Source organism: Mus caroli, unplaced genomic scaffold, assembly GCF_978045245.1.
Source record: "Mus caroli unplaced genomic scaffold, Mus_caroli_1 scaffold_16, whole genome shotgun sequence".
Taxonomy (NCBI): Eukaryota; Metazoa; Chordata; class Mammalia; order Rodentia; family Muridae; genus Mus; species Mus caroli.
In genome coordinates this window covers 23,936,952-23,959,783 of record NW_028227271.1, presented here as the reverse complement: position 1 = coordinate 23,959,783, position 22,832 = coordinate 23,936,952, and the positions used below count along the sequence as shown (strand labels likewise).

Genomic DNA, 22,832 nt, shown 5'->3' with positions numbered 1-22,832 from the left:
TGCGTCTTCCTCACTGGCTGTCTAGGTCGGTGTGGGTACCAGCAGGCTCCATGACGACCCCAGGTCAGGGTGTGTCCTTTGCCTGATCGTCTCTGGCCTCTAAAAATGGGGGCGATACAGTGCTTTAGTCCATAGAGAGAAATTAATATCTGTAAGCCTTCATCCAGCAGGGGCATCTGTCAGATCCACCATTAAAACCCTACTGCCAAGGGACTGAGACATGGCTTGTTGATAGAGAATGTCTATTATTCTCAAATGGGTGTGAACAGCTCTGTGGGGTCCAAGGCTTCCTAAGGGATTCTTCATGTCTACAAACCCCCACACAGACACACATATACAATAACTAAGTGTAAAAATAAATTCTAGGTCTGGAGAGATGGCCCGGTGGTTAAGAACACTTGCTGGTCTTGATAATGGGCCAGAGTTTGGTTCCTAGCACCCACATCAGGCAACTTACAAACACTTGTAACTCAGGCTCCATGGGACCTGATAGCCCCTTCTGCACCCATATATATACACACCCCTACACACACACACACACACACACACACACACATACACACACACACACACACATGCACACACACACACACACCCCTACACACACACACACACACACATATGTGTATATATATGGAAAAATAAGGTTTCTTTGAGACAGGATCTTACTTGGTGGTCCTGGCTGTCCTAGAGCTCTTTGAAAAACAGGTTGGCCTGGAAGTCACAGAGATCCACCTCCCTCTGCCTCTTGTCTCCCAAGTGCTAGGATTACAGACTTCTATCACCATACCCAGATGAAAACAATAACAACAAAAACAAACAACTCGGGGCTGGTGAGATGGCTCAGTGGGTAAGAGCACCCGACTGCTCTTCAGAAGGTCCAGAGTTCAAATCCCAGCAACCACATGGTGGCTCACAACCATCCGTAACGAGATCTGGCGCCCTCTTCTGGAGTGTCTGAAGACAGCTACAGTGTACTTACATATAATAAATAAAAATAAACTTAAAAAAAAAAAAACTCACTAAAAAAAAAAAAAAAAAAAAAAAAAAAAACAACTCCCAGCCACATATGAGCTCAGGGCAGCCGAATCCTGAGATCCTGAAAATCCATCTCTCCCAAAGCTCTCTAGGAGCCCCTTCCATGCACCAACAAATGAATAGTTGAAATACAAGTTAATAAAAAGTCCTGTCTAAAGCCGGGCGTGGTGGCACACGCCTTTAATCCCAGCACTCGGGAGGCAGAGGCAGGCGGATTTCTGAGTTCGAGGCCAGCCTGGTCTCCAGGCCAGGGCTACACAGAGAAACCCTGTCTCGAAAAACCACAAAAAAAAAAAAAAAGTCCTGTCTGGGGCTGGCACTCTTGCCAGCATCTTTAGCCTCAGTTTCTCTGATAAATTCTAAGCGAGTCATTTATAGCAAGAAGTTAATTCCCTTCTATTAGAAAATGTAGGGACTGGGTGTGGTGTCATTCACCTTCAATCTCAACCCTTGAGAGGCCAAAGCTGTTTACCAGTTTGAGGCTGTCCTGGTGTCAGAGTGAATCATCCAGCGGGGTAGTGGCATCAGCCTTTAATCCCAGCACTAGGGAGCCAGAGGCAGGCGGATCTCTGCGAGTTCAAGGCCAGCCTGGTCTACAGAGTGAGTTCTAGTACAGCCAGGGTCATTACACAGAGAAACTATGCCTTGAAAAAAATCAACTCCCCCCTTAGACAAATGAAGGAAGTCATTTAAATTTTCCCCTCAACAACACCCCCCATTCCCCCCCCCCAAAAAAAAAAACCTGCACAGGCAAGCCCAAGCTGCACCCTGATCCATTCTCTTGAGCTCACTTTAAGCCCAACTGAGCTTTGAGGTGCTTTAATTAGACTGAGTTCCATCAGACTTGTAAGCAACTGATACATTTGTTTTTAATGACAAGAAAACCAACGCTAACTACCAAGGCAGAGAAGGAACTTGCTGGCTTGCTGACAGTCAAGCTTCAGGTGGTGTTGGTGACCTCGCAGCTTGACGTACCGGTCATTTGTCAGTGCCATGCCATCCAGCCCCGTAGCTCACCGGCCTCTACTTTGTGAGTCTTCGAGCTTCTGAGATGGTTGCTCCCAGCTTCACTTTCTCTTTTCTTCAGACTCGGCACAGAAGAAAAAGGGTCTTTTCCCTAACAGCCCTGCGCCTGGAGACTTGGAAGATGGCTTGGTTGGAAAAGTACCTGGAGTCCAGGGATCAGGGTCACAGAAACAAACAAACAAGCTAGGCTCAGTAGCACATATCTAGCATCCCTAGGACTGGGAAGGCAGACGGGTCCCTGGAGTTTGCTGGCCAGGCAGTTGAGCTAATGGGTGAACTCCAGCTTCAGTGAGACACCCTGTCTCAAATATGAATAAATAAATAAGGTGGAGGGCTGGTGAGGTGGCTCAGTAGTTAAGAGCACTGACTGCTCTTCCAGAGGTCCTGAGTTCAATTCCCAGCAACCACATGGTGGCTCACAACCATCTGTAATGGGATCTGATGCCTTCTTCTGGTGTGTCTGAAGACAGCGACAGTGTACTCATATACATAAAAAAATAAATTAAAAACAAGGTAGAGGAGTGACTGAAGATGACACCGGACATCGACCTTAGCCTCTACACGCACATGTGAACCAGTGCACATCTGCTTGTGTGCACATCTGTGCAGGCACACAGTCTTGTGCTTGAGCTGGGCATGGTGGTGTGCTTCCGTAATCTCAGCATTTGAGAGACAGAGGTAGGAACACTGTTACAAGTTCGAGACCATCCTGGTCCTACATACAAAGTTACAGGTTAGCCAAGATTTCGTTACTTACTAGATCTTTCTCAAAGTAAAGTCAGTGGGCCTAGAGAGACTGCTCAGAGCTTAACAAAGGTTGCTTTCTCAGGGGACATGGGTTTGATATTCAGCACCCACAAGTTACCACAGCCATGTGTAACTCCAGTTTCAGGGGACCTAGAGCTCTCTTCTGGCCTCTGTGGGCACCAGTACAAGTTTGCAGTGTCCTTACTTAGACACAGACAAAATACTCATAAGATTAAGAAAGAAAAATCTTGGCCAGGTGGTGGTGATGTGTGCCTTTAGTCCCAGCTCTCAGGAGACAGAGGCAGGAGCATCTCTTGGGATCCGAGTTTGAAGCCAACCTGGTCTGCAGAGAGTTCCAGGAGAGCCAGGACTACAGGAGAAACCCTGTTTTGAAAAATCAATACAAATGAAAATCTTTAAAATTTTTCTGAGCCAGGCATGGTGATGCACACCTTTAATCCCAGCACCCGAGAGGCAGAGGCAGGTGGATTTCTGAGTTTGAGGCCAGCCTGCTTGACAGAGTTTCAGGACAGCTAGGACTACACGGAGAAACCTTGTCTTGAAAAACCAAAACCCCCAAACAAAATAAACTCTTGGGCTTGGATCTTGTTGGCTTCCGTTAGGTCTGTTGACCATCCTGAGCAGATCTGGATGACTTGGGTGGAATCTCAGATCAGTTTAGACGCTTAGGAAAGTCAGAGTTGAGCCTTTACTAGTCAAGGAAGAGAACAGATAGTTTTCTGAAAGAAAGAGGACAAGATGTCACCCTTGGCACCTCAGCTGTCTATGTCCGGTCTCCTCAGCACCTAGCAGCCCTCCCTCCCTCACGTCCGGCTCCTGGATGCTCATCTGTCAGATGGGGTGTGTGTATTACAGGTCTCTAGCTGCGGTGGGCAGTTGTGTGTGTGCGTGCACCTGGCAGCAGAGTCTGAGCTTTGTGGAGGTTTAAAAATCCCCTGCGCCCCTCCCCCTCCTTCGATGTGGTATACGTGACACATGGGTCATGCATCTCCTCCCTGGGCTTCTTCCCTTCGCCCCTGTGACTCATCTGTTTTTCTTTGCCTCTTCCCGCTTCTTCATTGTCCTGCTGACCTTATTATCTTCCTAGAGATCTGTCTGCTCTGCCTGTGGATCTCAATCCCCAACAAGTAGGGCTGGTTGCGCCTCTCCAGGGAGCCCTCCCTACTCAGCGCCCAGCTCACTGGTCAGCTGCCTGTTGGAAGGGTCCCAAGGCATCGAGGTCTCCTGAGATGCGGCAGGGCCAGTGTGGAACTCAGCTTCCATCTGAGATTATTTTCCTGTCCTCTCCATCCTGGTCTTGACCACTCATTTATCCAGTGCCATCAGCTGGATCTGGGGAGGTATCCTGAGGTACACACACACACACACACACACACACACACACACACCAGTAGCTACTCTTTTGGAATGTTTTGGAATGGCTTTTATGTGCCTGGGACAGATATGACTCAACAGTATGAGGAGTATGAGGCCAGCTTGGACTGCGTGTGACTCAGTCTAAAACAAAAACAAAACAAAACCCCCAAAACAACCAAACAAAAAACCTACAACCAAAGAAAAAAAGAAGCACTCAGATACGGCATTACACACCTTTCATCCCAGCACTCAGGAGGCAGAGAGAAAAGCAGGCAGATCTCTGTGAATTCAAGGCCAGTTTGGCCTACACATTGAGTTCAGGGACAACCAGGGGTAAATAGTAAGACAACACCAATACCAACAGTACACCTCCCTATCCCCACCCTCACACTCACTCACACACACAAACACACACACACACACACACACACACACACAAACACACAAACACACACACACACATCCACACACACTCACATCTACACCACCATGCTTGGCACAAATTATTTAATTTTTGAAACTTTTTGTTTGTCTATTGAGACAGGTTTCTCTTTAGACCAGGCTGGCCTCAAACTTAGAGATCTACCTGCCTTTGCCTGAGTCCCGAGATCACGGAAGATGTGCACCACCCCAGCCCAATAGATAAAAACCACATTTACATCAAATTTACATAAGTTATGCAAAGTTCCCTCTTTTAACTGGGGAAAGCAGAAGAAGTGGGGCAGGGCTCAAAGCTCACTGGTGGGGGTGGGTAGAGAAAGTACTTGTTGTACAAGCACGAAGACCAGAATTCAAATCCCCAGTATTCATGTAAATGCCAGGCAGGTGTGGTGGCCAACCTGTAATCCTCAGGAAGTGGAGACAGGAATTCCCTGGAGCAAGCGAGCTAGACTAGGTAAATAAGCAAGATCTGGGGTCCCGTGGGAAACCTGCCTCAAGAAATATGGTTGGAAAGACCCCGCATCAACCTCTAATCTCTCTCTCTGTCTCTCTTTTTTTTTTTTTTTCCTTTTTTTGGTTTTTTCGAGACAGGGATTCTCTGTGTAGCCCTGGCTGTCCTGAAACTCACTTTGTAGACCAGGCTGGCAGTGAACTCAGAAATCCACCTGCCTCTGCCTACTGAGTGCTGGGACTAAAGGTGTGCACCACCACTGCCCAGCTAACCTCTAATCTGCATATGCACACACACCATAGCATACATATGAAAAAAAAACACAGAAACCCTACTACTCTGCCCACATGACACTCCCTACCACTGGTACCCCTGGGGCTTTCTGTTCTTTTGATACAAGTTTTTCTGTTGAATTTTCTCCTGGGCACCACCCAGAGTATTTCAAGTCATCTAAGGAGGCCATTCCATGGTAAGTTCCCGAGTGCCATCTACATGGCCCAGAGCTTTTGTGTCTTCCTTTTACGCGTAATTCTGGCTCTCTAAGGCGCCACACAGTGGCAGGTTCTTCAGACTTTGCAAGGTTAATTGTCTCTGCTGTGCCTTCCTGAAGCACAGGCTAGGCTGAGGCTCTGGGCTTCCATGGTGTCTCCAGTACTATCTACATTGGCCTTTCTACTTGGCCTGTTTTCTGTGCCTGTCTCCTACACTTGAGGACAAACAGATCCTGGTACACTTCAATAGCTGTCTGAGGAGTGAATCCCCAAGTAAAGGAGGAGGGACTGTCTCCAGCCCAGTCCCAGGACAAATCCCCTAATACTCTTGTTTCCAGAATGTTCTAACCAGCCTTGAGGCTGAGGTTCTGTTACACAAAACCTACTTGGCACATCGATTAAGAACACTGACTGCTCTTTCAAAGGTACTAAGTTCAATTCCCAGCAACCACATGGTGGCTCACAACCACCTGTAATGGGATCCAGTGCCCTCTTCTGGTGTGTCTGAAGACAGCTAGCTATGGTGTACTCATATACATAAATCTTTTTTTTTTTAAGCCTACTTGCCAATGAGGTTAGTAGGTCTTCAATAGGTCACATCTCTCTCCTGGAATGCCTCTTGCCCACAACATCAGTGGTCGCCAGTCTGCAGTGGCTTAGACTTGACACTTATGCTAAATATCACTCAGGAGCAAAGCCCTTTTGTTTTTGTTTTTGTTTTTGTTTTTCAAGACAGGGTTTCTCTGTGTAGCCCTGGCTGTCCTGGAACTCACCTTGTAGATTAGGCTGGCCTTGAACTCACAGAGATCAGCCTGCCTCTGCCTCCTGGGTGTTGAGATTAAGGGTATGCATCACCACTGACCAGCAAAGCCTTTTCTCATAATAGTAACTAATGGTTGGTAGGGTCCCAAAACCCAAAACAACCCAAGCAGACATAAGAAGAGTCCACAAAAGCAATATCTATGTTTGAGATAGGCAGCAAAAACTGACCAGTCAGGGACAGCAGCACAGACTCAGAAGCTGACAGCAACCCCAAACGTTCATCTTAGTAAACATTTAAACAGAAACATCACAAGGCCCATGCGCATCTGTCCTAAGATACAGTTACAATTTTTCATCAATCAGTCTTTTTTTTTTCTCTCATGGTTATGTTTTGGGGAACAAAATAAGAATAAGGAGAAAGTTGGCTAGCCATCTGGAAAGCTCCCCTAGACCCCGGGAAAATCATTTCAGCTGATGATCAAAATGGAGTCTGAAAACAAAATGGTAGCCCTTAAGGGTTATAAGTCTCATTTGATTGATCCCAACATGGCTTGCCTGGAAGCCTGTCTTTCTGAAGATTGGGCATGCTCCCCAGGACCCGAGCCTTTTTTTTTTTTTTTTTTTTTTTTTTTGGTTTTTCGAGACAGGGTTTCTCTGTGTAGCCCTGGCTGTCCTGGCACTCACTTTGTAGACCAGGCTGGCCTCGAACTCAGAAATCCGCCTGCCTCTGCCTCCCGAGTACTGGGATTAAAGGTGTGCGCCACCACACCCGGCGACCCGAGCCTTTTGGAAGGTCACAAGAGACACAGCCAGGTCCTCTTCTACACAACTGTCCACCAGCCAATTGAATAGTCACTAGTCACCATCGTTGACCAACCTCTCTCCTCTCTCTCTCCTCCTCTCAGTACTGAGGAGTGAGCCAGGGCCTCATACGTGGTAAGCAGGCCATCTACCACTGAGCCACATCCTTGGCCTTCTTTTAAAAAAAAAAAATTAGTGCAATTGAATTAGTTGGTTATTTTATTTTATTTTAGAAAGGGACTCAGCATGTAACTCTGTCTGACCTGGAATTCAGAGATGGTTCTACCTCCCTCATGCTGGGATTAAGGGCATGTACCACCATGCTTTGCTATTTTGGGACAGGGTCTCACCGTGTCCAGCCCTGGCTGGTCTGGAACTCACAGAGATCCCCTGTCTCTGCCTCGAGTGCTGGGATTAGTCGGGCATGTGCAGCACCATGCCTGACTCACTTCTTTATTTTTGGGACAAGAGTCTGTTTATGTACTGTAGGCTGGCCCTAAAGTTGTGATCCTCCTGCCTCAGGTTCCTGAGTGGCTGGGATTGCAGGCTGTCCCACCAGGCCCAGGTCCCCTGCATCTCCTGACCAGTCCATCAAGTGTCCCTCTGTGCTGGCTTGTTCTGTGTCTAGAGTCATTAGAGAGAAGGAAACCTCAATTGAGAAAATACTTTCAGAAATCAGGCTGTAGGCAAGCCTGCCGGGAATTTTCTTAGTGATTGTATGGGAGGTCCCAGCCTCTCATACATTGTATGGGAGCATCCTTAGGCTGGTGGTCTTGAATTCTATAAGAAAGCGGGCCTAGCAAGCCATGTGGAGCAAGCCAGCACTCCTCCATGGAATGCTAGATCAGTTCTGGTCTCCAGGTTCCTGCCTCGTTTGAGTTCCTGCCCTTCAATAATGGACTACACCATATTGAAGGGTAAGTTCAATAAACCCTCTTCTCTCCAACTTGCCGTTGATAATGGCTTTCATCATCTTTCTATTAATAGAACTTTAGGCTCAACATCAGTTGGCAGGTTTGGGAAGAATGAACACCACCTCCCTCCATCCCCCCGAGCTGGGTTGATGAAGACACCGGTACTGAAGTGGGCAACTGGACTCTGTGACATTTTTAAAGGGTTGTGGATTCTTTGTGCTTGGGGCAACCCCCTCAAAAAAGTTCTCACCCTAGCGTAGTTGGGCACATCACCCTCACTACAGGACAGTGTGACCTTTTGGTCTGACACCCACAGGTTCCACTTAACTTCCTTTACTCTGTTCTTGGTTCAACTTTATTGCTACATCCAGTTCTGGCTGCAGATTGTGAGATCCACCCTGAAAACTGGGCATGGTGGCACACGCTTGGAACCTCAGCCATTGAGAGTCTGAAGCCGGAGAGTCATCTCGAGACCATCACCAGCTGGGCTACCTAGTGAGGAAGGAAGGAAGGAAGGAAGGAAGGAAAGAAAGAAAGAAAGAAAGTGGGGGGACCTGGGGAGATGGTTCACTGGTTAAGAGCACCGGCTGCTCTTCTGGAGGACCAGAGTTCAATTCCCCACCACCCACATAGCAATTCACAGCTGTCTATAACTCCAGTTCTAGGGTATTCCCCACTCTCATGCAAGCAACACCAACACATTAAAAATTAATAAATTTAAAAAGAAAGAGGGAGGGAGGAAGAGAAGGAAAAGGAAGGAGGGCTGGAGCTAAGGCACTGTTGTTAGAGCACTTGCCTGGTATGCAGGAAGTCTTGGGTTTGATCTTCCAGGCTGCAGGAACCAGGTACGATGGTTCACGCATGGAATCTGAGCAGTCGGGAGATGGAGAAGGAATTCAAGCTCATCCTCAGCCCCACGGCAAGTTTGAGGCCAGCCTGAGCCACCTGATTGGTAGTTATTAGTAGTATCCAAGCCTCTGACAGCTAGATGCCAGTGCAATACCCTCCCCCAAAGCATGACAACCAACTGTGTCCCTAGACACAGAATATCCCTTTCCGTTTAGAGCTGGTGTGTGTGTGTGTGTGTGTGTGTATGTGTGTGTGTGCTAAGATGCCCTAGAGCAGATGTTCCCAACCTGTGGGTCCGACCCCTTTGAAGCTGCTTTATGATCCTTTCACAGAGACAGTTTAAGACCATTAGAAAACACAGATGTTATAGAGTTAGGGAGGTTGAGAACCACTGCCCTGGAAGGAACTAGCAATATGGGCAAGAGAAGCAGATGCAGGAGGGCCCAGTTCAAGACCACTGCTGGCTACAGAGTGTATCATTGTCTCAAAACAAAACAAAAAGCAAGGTGTGGCGGTGCCTGCCATTCATCCCAGCACCCAGAAGGCAGAGAGACCGGTCTGATCTCTAAGTTTCAGGCCAGTCAGGGTTTCAGGCCAGTCAGGGCTACATAGGGAGAACCCCTCCTCAAAAAACAAACAAACAAACAAACAAACCAAAACCAGAAAGGGGAATGGGCTGCCAGGTGCTGCACAGATGACCTTGAGTAGCTCTGAGGGAGCCTGGGCGAGCTGAATTGGGTGGACTGGGTTCTTACCAGTTTTCTGAGGTCAAGGACAGAGCACACTAACCCAACTGGGTCCCTTCCAGCTGGGCTGCACTGCCCCCTGGTGGTCAGTGAGGCCTAAGGCACCCACCTGCCAGCTCTCTCCCCGTTCATTCTTCCTTTTGTCACAGAGGACTCAAAGCAGTTCATACAAACATCTATAGCCAGGGTGCCGATGAGGTAGTTGGATGAATGAACACACGTGCCGCCAAGCCGGACATCCTGAGTTTCATCCCTTGCATCCAAATGCTGGATGGAGAGAACTGACTCCTGTGGGCACACATGCGGCACATGTATGCAATAAACAAACAAGCATAATATAACATCTCGGTTGTAGATATGGTTTTGTTTTGTTTGTTTTTTTTTTTGAGACACGGTTTATCTATGTATCCCTGCCTGTCCTGGAACTTACTATGTAGACCAGGCTGGCCTTTAACTCACAGAGATCTGCCTCCCTCTGCCTCTTTAGTGCTGAGATTAAAGGTGTGAGCCACCATTGCCTAAACCCATATTATGGTTTTATGAAAGCATTTATATGTATGAAAATTTAACTGTATATTTTAAAAGATTTATTTTATGTGCATAAGTGTTTTGCAGGCATGTATATCTGTGTATGCAGGTACCACATGTATGCAGTACCTATGGAGGCCAGAAGAGGGCGATGAATACCCTGGAACTGGAGTTGACTGTGCCGATGAACCCTGTCTTCCCGCAGGGGCAGGCAGTCAGTGCTTTTAACCACCACACTACTTCTCTGCCCCTCTGAGTGTATTTTAGTTACATTCACTGCAGTGAACAATCTGCATTATTCATCTTTTGATAGGTATCATTTTTTTCCTCCTCCTTTGACTGAAAGAGAATGCAGCCTAGATTTTCAAAGACAAAGTGGATACTGACATAAAAAGACAAAAAACAAAAGCAAAACTGGGCATGGTGGCTCACGCCTCAAATCCCAGCACTCAGGGAGGCAGAGGCAGGCAGATCTCTGAGTTCAAGGCCAGCCTGGTCTACAGAGTGATGTTCAGGACAACCAGGGCTACACGGAGAAACCCTGTCTTGAAAACCAGAAAGGGGGGGTGGGGGAGGGGAGGGGAAGAGGCAGGCAGACGGACTGTGCATTGCTCTCTGAGGACCTGAATTTGGCTCTCTACTCTAAATCCTGGGGTTCAGATATGACCTCAAAACCACATTCACTTATGTTTACACTATCTGTCCATACACATATTAATTTTAAGATAATAAAGATACATCCTCCACCAAAAAAAAAAAAAAAAGAAAAGAAAAATCACAGAACTCTATGAAGGTCAAACAAAACCAAGCCTAAGAAATAACGCGGAATGAAGAGGGAGGAAGAAAGGATTTGTCCTGTTCTCCTTTTCCATAGATAAGAAAGTACCAGAACTTTCTAGGAAGTGGCCAACCTTTGAACACACTCAGCAATGGAGGGTATCCATCTGTGTTCAGGTGTGAGCTCTTCTTGGTGGCACTGAGCTCTGGCATGAAGCACCCAGGGCTGTTCACTCTCCCTTGCATGCTACCATCTACTCCTCTGGGCTGGTCCCTAAAGAGGCTCTAAGAGCCCTACATGCAGCGTAAGCAAGCCTAGGGCAGCCACTCTCCTCCTGAGGCAGGAGGATCCCCGAGCATTTGAGGGCAGCTGGGGAAGGGCGGTCTAGGTCTCATAGCAAGGTCCCGATTCAGAGAGAGAGAGAGAGAGAGAGAGGAAGAGAGAGGGAGAGAGAGAGAGAGAGAGAGAGAGAGAGAGGGAGAGAGAGGGAGAGGGAGAGAGAGGGAGAGAGAGGGAGAGAGAGAGAGAGAGAGAGAGAAGGAGGGAGAGGGAGAGAGAGAGGGAGAGAGAGAGAGAGAGGGAGAGAGGGAGAGAGAGAGGGAGAGAGGGAGAGAGAGAGAGAGAGGGAGAGAGAGAGAGGGAGAGAGAGAGGGAGAGAGAGAGAGAGGGGGAGAGAGAGAGAGGGAGAGAGAGAGGGAGAGAGAGAGAGAGAGAGAGGGAGAGAGAGAGAGAGAGAGAGAGAGAGAGAGAGAGAGAGGTATTTGTGTGGGCTCTGCATGCGTGCGTAGTTAGAACAGCAAACCCCCTTTCTGCTGAACAAATGTCTTTTTTTTTTTTTTTTTTTTGGTTTTTCAAGACAGGGTTTCTCTGTGTAGCCCTGGCTGTCCTGGAACTCACTTTGTAGACCAGGCTGGCCTCGAACTCAGAAATCCACCTGCCTCTGCCTCCCGATGAACAAATGTCTTAAAGAAACACACAAGCCCGCACTGTCAGAGGCAGGTGGGTCTCTGGGTTCAAGGCCAGCCTGGTCTACAGAACAAGTTTCAGGACAGCCAAGGCTACTGTTCTAGACCTTGTCTCCAAACAAACAAACCAACCCTTGGAGGGAAACAAGAGGGACAAGCTGCTTTTGGTGAGCCAGGAGTCAACGGTGTCAGAGGCCAAGGCTGGCAGACCCTCTAGTGACTTTATGAACCTCGAACACTGTTTCAGATTATCCCTGTGTTTTACCAATCTTTTTGCATTATAAGTGGCAGTCTTGGGGCATCCCGGCATCTGGGTGTCCATGTTGTCCTTTGAGGAGGCAGCATGGTAAGGACCTCATCTATAAAATACGTACACAGTGCTCAGATACCCAGTCCTCTCAGGAGCAGAGGGGATGGAGAGGGGATAAGAAAACCATCTGCCACTGACTGTGATGGAGTATAACTTTAAGCCCAGCATTTGGGAAGCAGAGGCAGGTAGAACTCTCTGTGAGTTCAAGGCCAGCCTGGTTTATAAAGCCAGAGCTGTTATGCAGAGAAACCCTGCCTCCAAAAAAAAAAAGGAATAAAAAGGAAAAAAGAAAACCACCTGTCATTCATGTAGCATCTAGTGTGGTCCATTAGTATTACAGCCTTTCATTACTGCAAAGCACAGGCTCGTCTCCCATCTGCTTGTCCCAACATGGCTGTGCACAGTATAGGCAGCAGAGATTTACATGTCTCCCTCCTGCCTGCGGACCCTGCATCTAGCAGATGGCTCTGGGACAGTGCTAACTGGGTCCTAGGCTGGCTTGCTCTCCAGAGCTTCACTGTTCTGGTTATAACCATTTCCTCCACCAGCCTGGGTTGTCCCCTGGGTGGGGTGGGGGAAGCAGGCTGGAGTCAGTGCTCTCTCTTGTCACTCAGAAACAGTTTTCAAATTTCCCACTGTTTTAGGTGGACTGGCATTTATCGAGGGGCTCGACTTTCTAAGACAACCTATTGGGCAAAGTAAAAGAACGCGTGGCGCAAATCACACACTTCTGTCACCCGCTGGAGCAGGGGCTACCCTTCCAGAAAAGCGCACCTGACCTCTCTTTCAATCTCCTTGTCCCCTCTGTGCCACAGAAAGTTCCCTCGTTCCAGCTTCTTCAACTTCCCTCCAAAAATGGGTTCTCTTGCCCCTCCCCACAGCAGGCCAAAACAAGTGGCCCCAAGCCAAGACCATCTGGGCACAGCACAAACGGCTAGCTTTTGTCCCCTTCTTCCTCCAGTCCCTTTTACTTTTCAGTAGAATCTCCCAGGCCTCCAGGACTCGCCTTTCATTCTCCAGTCTCCAGGCTTCTGCCCTGGTTCTCGCTGTTCCAGCTAGCCACAGAGAGCTCCTAGTGCGGAGTACAGCATCAAGCTCACGGGGCTTTGTGATCATATTCAGTTCTTCCTTGGAGACCACGCCCCCGGAGACCACGCCTCCCTTTGTGACTATGCCCCCTGTCCATCCTCAAGCCTCTCTATCCAATCTTCTGATTGTCCCTTCCCAGTTCGCTTGTCTCTTCAGAGTTAGATTATAGTGTCCCCAGCAACGCCCCCGGCCCCCTGTGGAGAATTCAGACCTGAGTTCAGAATCTACTTCCACCATTCAGCTTACAGCCAGCGCCGTAGTTCCAGCATTGGGGTGGCTGAGGCAGGAAGAGCAGAAGTTTGAGGTTGGCGCTAGGGAGATGGTTCAGTTGGGAAGGTGTCTGACACACGGAGGACCTGAGTTTGGAAGCTCAGTACCCATGTGAGATGCCCGCACAATAGGGCGCACTTGTGAACCCGGTGCAGGGAGGCAGACAGAAGGATTCTGGGGGCTGGCTGCTTGGTCAGCTAATCAAGCTGAAAAGGGAAGATTCGGGTTCAACGAGGAGCCCTGTCTCAAAATAGAGGATGGTTGAAGAAGGCATCTGACGTTGACCTCTAACCTCTCCACACACATGAACGCATGTGCATTTGTTTTTTGTTTGTGTGTTTGTTTGTTTCTAACAGACTTAATTCATTTATTTTTCTTGTATAAAAACCCTTTTGTGGTAGCCACAGCTGGAGCTGAACAGAGACTCTGGTGTGGGTTTTCCCAAGATGATCAGTGAATTCCTGATAAGGAGACTTGGTGAACACAGAGGTCAGGTAGGTCTTGGAGGTGGCATCAAAGGTGGCCTTGGCAGTGTTGCCCAGGGTGGCAGTGCAGTCTTTGGCTGAAGTGTAGCAGTCATCTATACAGGCCATCATCAGGAACTTCTTGGGCACAGGAGCAGAGACAATGCCAGTGCCTCTGGGAGCAGGGATGAGACGCACCAGCACAGAGTCACCTTGCATGGAACAGTAGTGTGGGGCTTGCCAATCTTGTTCCCCCAGTAGCCTCTCCGCACAGGGATGATGGAAAGCTTGGCCAAGGTGATGGGCTCCTTAGATGGCAGTGGCAACCTCCTTGGAGCACTTAATGCCAAGACCAACGTGACCATTGTAGTCCCCAATAGGTATGAATGTCTTGAACCTGGTCCACTGGCCAGCCTGAGTCTGCTTCTGCACTGGCATGATTTTCAGAACTTCATCCTTTAGGAATGCACTCAGGAAAAAGTCAATGATCTCAGACTCCTTAATGGGCAGGGGGAACAGGTAGATCTCCTCCAAGGACTTGATCTTCATGTCCTTAAACCAGGCGGCCCAGCTTGGCGACAGGGATTGTGATGGTCTGTATATCCTTGGACCAGGGAGTGGCAACATCTGAAGGTGTGGCCTTGTTGGAATAGATGTGACCTGGTTGGAATGGGTGTGTTACTGTGGGTGTGGGTATAAGATCCTCACCCTAGTTGCCTGGAAGTCAGTCTTCCACTAGCAGCCTTTGGATGAAGACATAGAACTCTCAGCTCCTCCTGCACCATGCCTGCCTGGATACTGCCATGCTCCCACCTTGATGATAATGGACTGAACCTCTGAACCTGTAAGCCAGCCCCAATTAAATGTTGTTTTTTATAAGACTTGCCTTGGTCATGGTGTCTGTTCACAGCAGTAAAACCCTAACTAAGACAGGGATCCACTTCTTTTTTTTTAATTAATTAATTAATTAATTTATTATATATGAGTATGCTGTAGCTGTCTTTAGACACTCCAGAAGAGAGCGTCAGATCTCTTTACAGATGGTTGTGAGCCACCATGTGGTTGCTAGGATTTGAACTCAGGAGCTTCGGAAGAGCAATCAGTGCTCTTACTGGCTGAGTCATCCCTCCAGCCCCCAGGACACAATTCTTATAATGTGTCCCCATCAGCTAAGTGCCAGAGTGACAGCAATATTATAAATGTCTTAGTGGTTAGAGTGAAATGGGCCACTTCAGAGTGGTCACCCTATTCTGATCAGCAACCCCCTAGCATGGAAGCTGACACCTTCCTTTTAAAGATTTCACTGTGTGCTTAATTACAAATGCGTGCCTATTCGTGGGTATATACATGTTTGTGCAGGTGCTTCAGAGGCCAGGAGAAGACATCAGATCTCCTGGAGCTTGAGACATAGGGAGTTGTGAGCCACCCGATGTGGGTGCTTGGAACCAAACTTAGGTCCTCTGTAGAGCACCTACATGCTTCTTTCTAACAGCTGAGCCACCGCTCCAGTCCTGATGTGGTTAGTTTGAAGAAGCTGTCCAAGCATTCTAGGGTCACGGTGCATCAGTCCAAGGTGCAAACCGTGGAACAAGGCACGCTTAGAACTGATGTGCCTTCCAGGATAGGTAGGAGTTCCAGACAATAGCAACACACTGGACAACAGCCAACCTGTAATGCAGGGGGACCAGGTAGAAGTTGGCTAACTGCACAGCAGGCTAGAGATAGTAGTTGGTGATGAGGGCATCAGGGTAGTCCCGCTTCAGTTTGGCCCAATTGTCCTGGGCTGACATTCCACTGAGTATCCCTACCAGTGGGAGAAAGCAGCCTAGGAAACATGGGGCAAAGCCCCCCTGATCTAACAACATCTTCAGTGCATGCACCTTCGTGGTGCCCGGGATTACGTGGTCTAAAACCTGGTACCAGCCTCCGACGACAGGGCCCACAAAGCCACAGCCCAGGGATACCATGGTCAGAAGTCCGGCCTGCCTGGTGTTGCTGGAGACCCCGCCTCTCCACCAGTTGCTGTGAGATTATGTCACCTATGCCCATCAGTGATCCAGCTGTCAGAACCTGGACTTTCCACGGATGTGCTGCCAGGGCTCTCTGGTAGAGTGTCATGCTCCCTGAGTGCCAGCTCTGTGCAGAACCTCGGGGACCCACTCCTTGTCTTCAGCTTTACCTCCACGAGCCCGGAGGCCACAGTCCCTAAGACCTCTGCCGAACCCTCCGCAGAAGCCACCAAGGCCTCCTGATCCTGGGCCCCGGGTGCACCAGCGTCACCTGCCATTTGGTGTTTTCCTGAAAAAGAAAAGAAGAACCCGCATGTACATTTGTAACTGAACATAACCCCTCCCTACCCCCACATGCACCTCTACACCGGAGGCTGCACTGCAAGACATTGCCTTTAATACAAATGTAAAGGTCTGGGCTGGAGAGATGGCTCAGTGGTTAAGAGCCCTGACTGCTCCTCTGAAGGTCCTGAGTTCAAATCCCAGCAACCACGTGGTGGCTCACAACCATCTGTAAAGAGATCTGATGCCCTCTTCTGGAGTGTCTGATGACATCTACAGTGTACTTACATATAATAAATAAATCTTTAAAAAAAAACAAACAACCAAATTTAAAGATCCAGTTTTCTGGATGTCCTTAGGGTGATGCCAGTTCTTCTGCTTGCAGATCTGTGTTGAGGACTAGAGTACCTGGTCCATGTGATGCCAACCACAGGTAAAGTGTGGTGTCACTCAAGTCCCAGTGTCTGATTTCCTTCAGGGCTCGGGCCACTCATCCAGGCCTCACAAAGAAGCCAAGCTTGGTCCTTTCCAGACACAAGCCTGATCCTGGCAGGGAGCTGCTTTTTATTTTTATCATAATCGGGACCAAGATTGGGGTTGTGGTCTGGACAGGCCATGCAAGGTCCACGCTGGCTCTGGACTTGGCGCTGGAACCCTCAGCCACAGGTGTAATCTAACCTGACTCACTCACCTCTCCCTCTTGATTTGGTGTGAGTCAGTTTCAAGTTCTGGGCATTTTGCCGTTGTTTTGTGGCAGGGTCTTATGTAGCTTGGGATAGTCTTGGACTCAGTATGTAGCCAAGGATGACCTTGAATCCCTGACCTCTCCCATCACTTCCCAGGTGTTTGGATTCCATGTGTCTACCAACCTACTTAGAAGTGTAAAACTAAGGTCCAGATATCCTGAGACCCCTGCAGATACCACCTGGCTGTCAGCTAGCAGGATTCGTCCCCAAGACTGATCCAGAACAAACCAAAGCACACCTGCGTAGTTTTGGATTTCTCCCTGAGCACCCTCAGCCCATGTCTCCTCACCCCCCCACCCCCCCACCCCGGCCCCATCGCCCAACCTGAACTTAACCACATTGCTCTTCTGGACTTCTGCAGAACCTGTGAAGGCTTTTTTTTACAGCAGTGGTCTGCACACCTCTCTAGCTCTGCCCTTTGACCGTGACGTCCATCTGGGAAGACTAAAACTGCATTTGATTTCTGCATCTCCATCTGCTTCGGAAGCAGGTACTGAGTACATCAGAAGCAATAGCGTTAGCGCTCACGGGGCCGCCATTAAGGAAAAATAGGTTCATCTTAAAATATTCTTTTGTTTTGTTTTTGAGACAGGGTCTCACTGTGTAGCTCTGGCTGGCCTGGAATTTGCTGTGTAGACCTGATAGCCTCAAACTCATACAGATCGGCCTGCCTCTGACTCCTGAGTGCTGGGATTAAAGAGTGCTCCACCATACCTGGGTCTTGTTCACTTTTGAAACCTTTGTGGTACATGCATGTGCGCATGCGGGTTCACATGTGCATGTGTGAATGCAGGCGCCATGGCACCTATGTGGAAGTCAAAGGACAACTTGGAATGACGGTCTTCACCTTCTACCTTGTTTGAAGGTGAACAAACACCTCTTATTTTTCCCTTCTGTGCAGGCCAGGCTAACTGGGCAGGTTTTTTCCCATTTCCTGTGCTTGTCTCCCCATTGGTACACTGGAATCAAACACTCATGCTACCACCTCAGACTTTACATGGGTTCCGGGAATTCAAGCTCAGGTTCTCAGGACAGTGCTTTACCCACTGACCTCCCCCCCCAAGCCCCCCCCTCCCCCAAGCACCCTGCCTTGGCCTTCTGGACCTGTGGTCACAGAGGCCTCCCAAGGGACCTCAGATTGAGACTTTCCCTGAGGGCCCACCCTGGAACTAGTGTCCTGGATTTCCATATATACACATATTATTTTATGTGCATTGGTGTTTTGGCTGTATGTATGTCTGCATGTGAAGGTGTCAGAAGCCCTGTAATTGTAACTTACAGACATTTGGGAGTTACCATGTGGGTGCTGGGAATTGAACTTGGGTCCCCTGGAAGAGCAGCCAGTGCTCTTACTTGCTGAGCCAGCTCTCCAAGCCCCTGTTTTCCAAAAATTTTTAATCTGGCTCCAAATCCCTTTGTGCTTACCCATGCATGAAAGAGAATTATGTTTTATAATAACAAAAGCCACCAACCACAATGGCGACCTTTTCATGCTCTCTTGACATTTAATTCTAATCTTTAGTCCCATGAGGTCATCTTCTTTGTTCCCCTTCAGCACTGAATGCATCCCAGGGCAATGTGTGTACTAGGCAAGTGCATTCACACGAGCAAAGCAAGGCTCAGGAAACTGAACCCGTTGCCCCAAGTGTACCACCAGCACAAAGGCCCCTTCCAAACCAGACAGACTTGATCACCCTGACCCCTGACCTTTCTTTGACCTTCCGGTCCATTCATTCACCACTGAAATGCCTACTGTACATGAACCGGTGCCCTGGGTAAATGAATGTTCCCCTTGAGCTGCAATTCCTGTAAGACCCTGTTACCTTATGATGTGAGTTGATGGTTATGTCAGTCCTGTACCCAGTCCAGAGGATCCCAGATTGCCCACGCTCTGTGAAACCTGGCTCAACCCTGAGGTTTGCATCAGTGTCTCGGCTGGTGGGTCTCTGGCCTCCAAAACACCACAGATATGTGGGGGCTGGAAGACACTTTAATGTTCAGCCCCCATTATACTGGGAGCATGGGGGCAGGAGTAGGGTGAGTGTGGGAAGGTTAGTGAATCTGGAAAAGGTAACCCTGGCATCCAAGACTCTGTGTGTGAGTGGGTAATCCTAAGGTCTCCCCCAGAGGGTCTCCTTGTCCTTTACAAGTGGAAAACTTGTCTACTTAGGAGGCCGTCCCGAGGGATAGGTTACCCGGTCTTCTAGCTGGAAATTTCACAAGCTAGATTTATTTGGGTCACAAACTTCTTTCTTTAAAAAGCAAAGTAGGGCGGCCTAGAAGAATGGAAAGCCACACACTTTGGAGAAACACTGAGCTTGGGACCCACTGTGAGCCTCTGCAGGGCTCAGCTTTCAGTGCAAATGACCCCGCCTCCCTGGGCCTCGATTTTCCCATGTGTAACACTGGAATGCTGAAGTCTACCAAACAGGGAGGCTGGGTTGGACAAAATGCAGTGTGTCAAGTATCCAATTCAGTGTCTGGAACACCATAGGTGTTTCAAGAAGGGAACTCTGGATTTAAGTCCAGTTTGAGTGGTAATTGCTGAACTTAACTGTCTGTCATTTTTACCAGTCAGACTGGGTCGGGGGTAGATTCCTAAGCTCCTGACCTCCACTTCCACACGTGGTCAGAGCCTTTCGCAGGCCAGATGTAGGCAGCAGGTGGAGGGTGAGGACTTGCGGCTCCTCCCTTAACCCACACCCAACCAGCACTGAGCCTACACAGAGACTGCACAGTAACGTTTTCGGAGGAGGGGCCGTGGGGCTAGGTGACGTCACCCAAGAGGCGTGGCTGCGTCTGTGGGCGGGGCCCCACGACGGGCAGCCTCGGACTAAGTTCCGGGCTCCGCCTCCGGAGGGAGGCTGCGGAGGGGCCGACCGGAAGTGCTTCCGCCTCCGCCCGCCTCCGCGCTCTGTGTCGCGTCTCCGTCGGCCCAGCGAGCGAGGTCGTGCCCCGGAAGTAGAGGGGCCATGTTGATGGGTGACCCCGAGAGAGGTACTGGGCGAGTGGCGAGTCCTGAGGAAAGGTAGCGCGAGGCCCGCGGGTGAGTGAGGGAGCGAATGAGGGCGGCCGGGGATCGCCCGCTTGAGCTCGGGCCGGTTCGGGGGCTACCGGCTCCCACCGGGGCCTCCAAGCTTCGCCCTGCCCCGCCTCAAGACCTGGTTGCCTCAAGCCACAGAGCCAGCCTGGCCCCGGGGTCTGCGTCCCCGTCCTCTGGGCGTTGTACTCCGATCGGAGCCCGTAGTCAGTCACTCAGCGACCTCGTTCCAGCCCCTGCGTGACGTTCTCCTTCCAGCCCTCCGTTGTTTTTCTGCATCTTTTGCATCCCGGAAGACCCTCAGGGCCAAAGGGGAGCTGCTCTGCAGTTGAGGAAAAAGGGACAGCGGTGGCTTGCCCCGGTTCGCGCTGGAAGTTAGCAAGGTCAGAGGCTATTGCTTCTGTCTTGGAGCCCAAAGTTCAGATCATTTTTTGTTTTTCATCCAGGAACTCCCTTCACCCTTGAAACACATACAGGCTCATACAACAACTGTTTCTTCCTCATAGGGTTATGGGGAGGATTCCTCTCTCCAGCCTAGTTTTGAGGCTGGTGAGCCCTGGGCCCTGTGCTGGCAAAGTTTGCTGAACGCCCCGAAGTGCACACATGTAAGACATCCCTCCCACCTCATTCCAGCGAGTTAGGGTCTGGATTGTTGTGGTGAGTGGGCAAATTACTTCCTTTTGGGAACGATGTCGTCATATACTTGGTACGCACCTTTAATCTCAGCTCTCAGGAGACAGAGACAGGAGGATTTCAGAGTTTGAGGCCAGCCTGCTTTACAGAGTGAGTTCTAGGACAGCCAGAGCTCCCTAGAGAGGCCCTGCATCAGGAAACCAAATTAAACAAAAGCAAAATGAAACCAACAAACAGAAAGAATAAAAAGAAAGAAAGAGGTAGAGTGACGTCTCTGTGGTTAAGAGCACTGGCTGCTTTTCAGAGGACCCAGGCTCAATTTCCAGCACTTCTGTGGTGGCTCACAACTGTATATATTATAACTCCAGTCTAAGGATAGGACACTGTTACACTCTCAAGGCAAACAGTGGCACGTAGACAAACATGCAGGCAAATACCCATACAGATACAAGGAAAAAAAGTAACTAAAACAATGAGGCCAGTCAGCGTGATGCTGCTTATGTGGTGGTGCCAGGATCCAGATATAAATCCTGGTCTTTAACTACTCTAGGCCACACTGTCCGGTAGAGTTCCATTACAGGGGCTTTTTAGGAGCAGTTCTCAAAATAACCTTGAGTAGTAAGTACTCTCATGATGTCATTGTTCTCTCTGTTTTACAATGAGGAAGCTGATGCCCACTGTACTTTATGCTAAGTGCCCCAGGCAGTGGGATGGCACAGCCAGGACTCAAACTCTACTTGTTGAACCCTGGTGAGCCTTAAACGAACTTCTCCAGGAGGGGCTGTTTACAGGGAGGAAGCTGATCCCAGCTTTGCCATGAGTCCTTGGAAGTCTCTGAGTCTGGCATTAAGAACCCCTGCCATCCCTCCCTCCCCTCCAACACACACACACACACACACACACACACACACACACACACAGTGTCTAGCAGGCCCTGCTGTCATCAGTTCTGACTCTAGCCTTCTGCGTCTTCTCTGTAGAGTGTGACAATTAGTACTCGTCGGTCCCCCATGGCCCCGTGGAGCCGAGAGGCAGTGCTGCGTCTGTACCGGGCTCTGCTGCGCCAAGGCCGAGAGCTTCGCTACACCGATCGAGACTTCTACTTTGCTTCCATCCGCCGAGAATTCAGGAAAAATCAGAAGCTTGAGAATCTGGAGGCTCGAGAGAAGCAGCTGGAGAAGGGCCTGGTCTTCCTCCATAGCAAACTAGGAGGCCTTATCTAGGATCCTCTTCTCCCCTCCTACCCCAATCCCAAGACGAAGACAAAGGTGCCTTCAGAGACACTCCCGGCTCCCCACCCCACCTCACAGATGCATTAGGAAGCCTCAGGTAGGTAGATCAATCCTTGGTCCTAGAGGTTTCTTCTTTCTGGGCAAGAAGCTAGGAAACGGAAGACCTTTGTCATCAGAGTATGTTCTTTACTCGCTAAAACTCACTAGATAAAGTATAGGCTACACAGAGAAACCCTGTCTCGAACCAACACACACACACACACACACACACACACACCAATAGATGTGGGTCCTTTACTGGATTACAAACCCCACCAGAACAGAGTTGGCATCATTTTATGTCAGAGTACTTTATATATGAGAATATTAGAAACGAGTGGCTAAAGTCATCAGAGTTCAGTTCCAGGTCAGCTTGTGTGCTCAGTTAGACTGCATCACACACACCATGTTTGCTGAAACACAAGCTTATCATTACTGCATAGTTGGTATAACAATCATATTTAGTGCCTGCCTTCAAATCCTGCACTGCTAACTAGTAGCTGTGGGATACAGGCGACCCTCTAAACCTTGATTATCTGTGAAGTAGAAGTAGTAGTCCTTAACCTCTGGGTTCGGTGAGACCGTGTACAGACAGCACTGAAAGTGGCATGCTGCAGATGGGTCGTTTGCAAGCCCCACCAGAACAGAACTGGCATTTTATTTCACAGACTCTCATATATTTGAGAATATTAAATATGAGTGGTTGTGTTCTTGTGCCCTTTTGTAAAGTTAAAGTTGCATTGGTTTATTGGGGTGTGGCTGTGTATGCCTCAGCATGCATGGGGAGGCCAGAAGACTTGTGGG

General features: G+C 49.1%; 1 protein-coding gene, 1 long non-coding RNA gene and 2 pseudogenes across 3 annotated transcripts; 1 reads left to right on the top strand and 3 right to left on the bottom strand.

Moving 5' to 3' along the window:
* Nucleotides 1–8,385: 8,385 nt before the first annotated feature.
* LOC147000734 (uncharacterized) lies at nt 8,386–13,293 on the bottom strand. The gene is made up of 4 exons (XR_015045614.1): nt 13,231–13,293; nt 9,753–9,931; nt 8,845–8,916; nt 8,386–8,602 (listed from the first exon to the last, which is right to left on the bottom strand). It is a non-coding gene; the product is annotated as an uncharacterized LOC147000734 (long non-coding RNA).
* Nucleotides 13,294–13,454: 161 nt separating this feature from the next.
* LOC110310075 (small ribosomal subunit protein uS5 pseudogene) lies at nt 13,455–14,769 on the bottom strand (annotated as a pseudogene).
* A 313-nt stretch (nt 14,770–15,082) lies between these two features.
* LOC110310489 (mitochondrial inner membrane protein Mpv17 pseudogene) lies at nt 15,083–18,964 on the bottom strand (annotated as a pseudogene). Its single transcript, XR_015045582.1, has 2 exons — nt 18,908–18,964; nt 15,083–16,345 (listed from the first exon to the last, which is right to left on the bottom strand). The product of XR_015045582.1 is annotated as a mitochondrial inner membrane protein Mpv17 pseudogene (transcript).
* A 2,803-nt stretch (nt 18,965–21,767) lies between these two features.
* Miurf (mitochondrial elongation factor 1 upstream open reading frame) lies at nt 21,768–21,980 on the top strand. The gene has a single exon (XM_085831777.1). It carries the CDS (start codon nt 21,768–21,770, stop codon nt 21,978–21,980), a length of 213 nt encoding a protein of 70 aa, XP_085687903.1.
* Nucleotides 21,981–22,832: the final 852 nt, after the last annotated feature.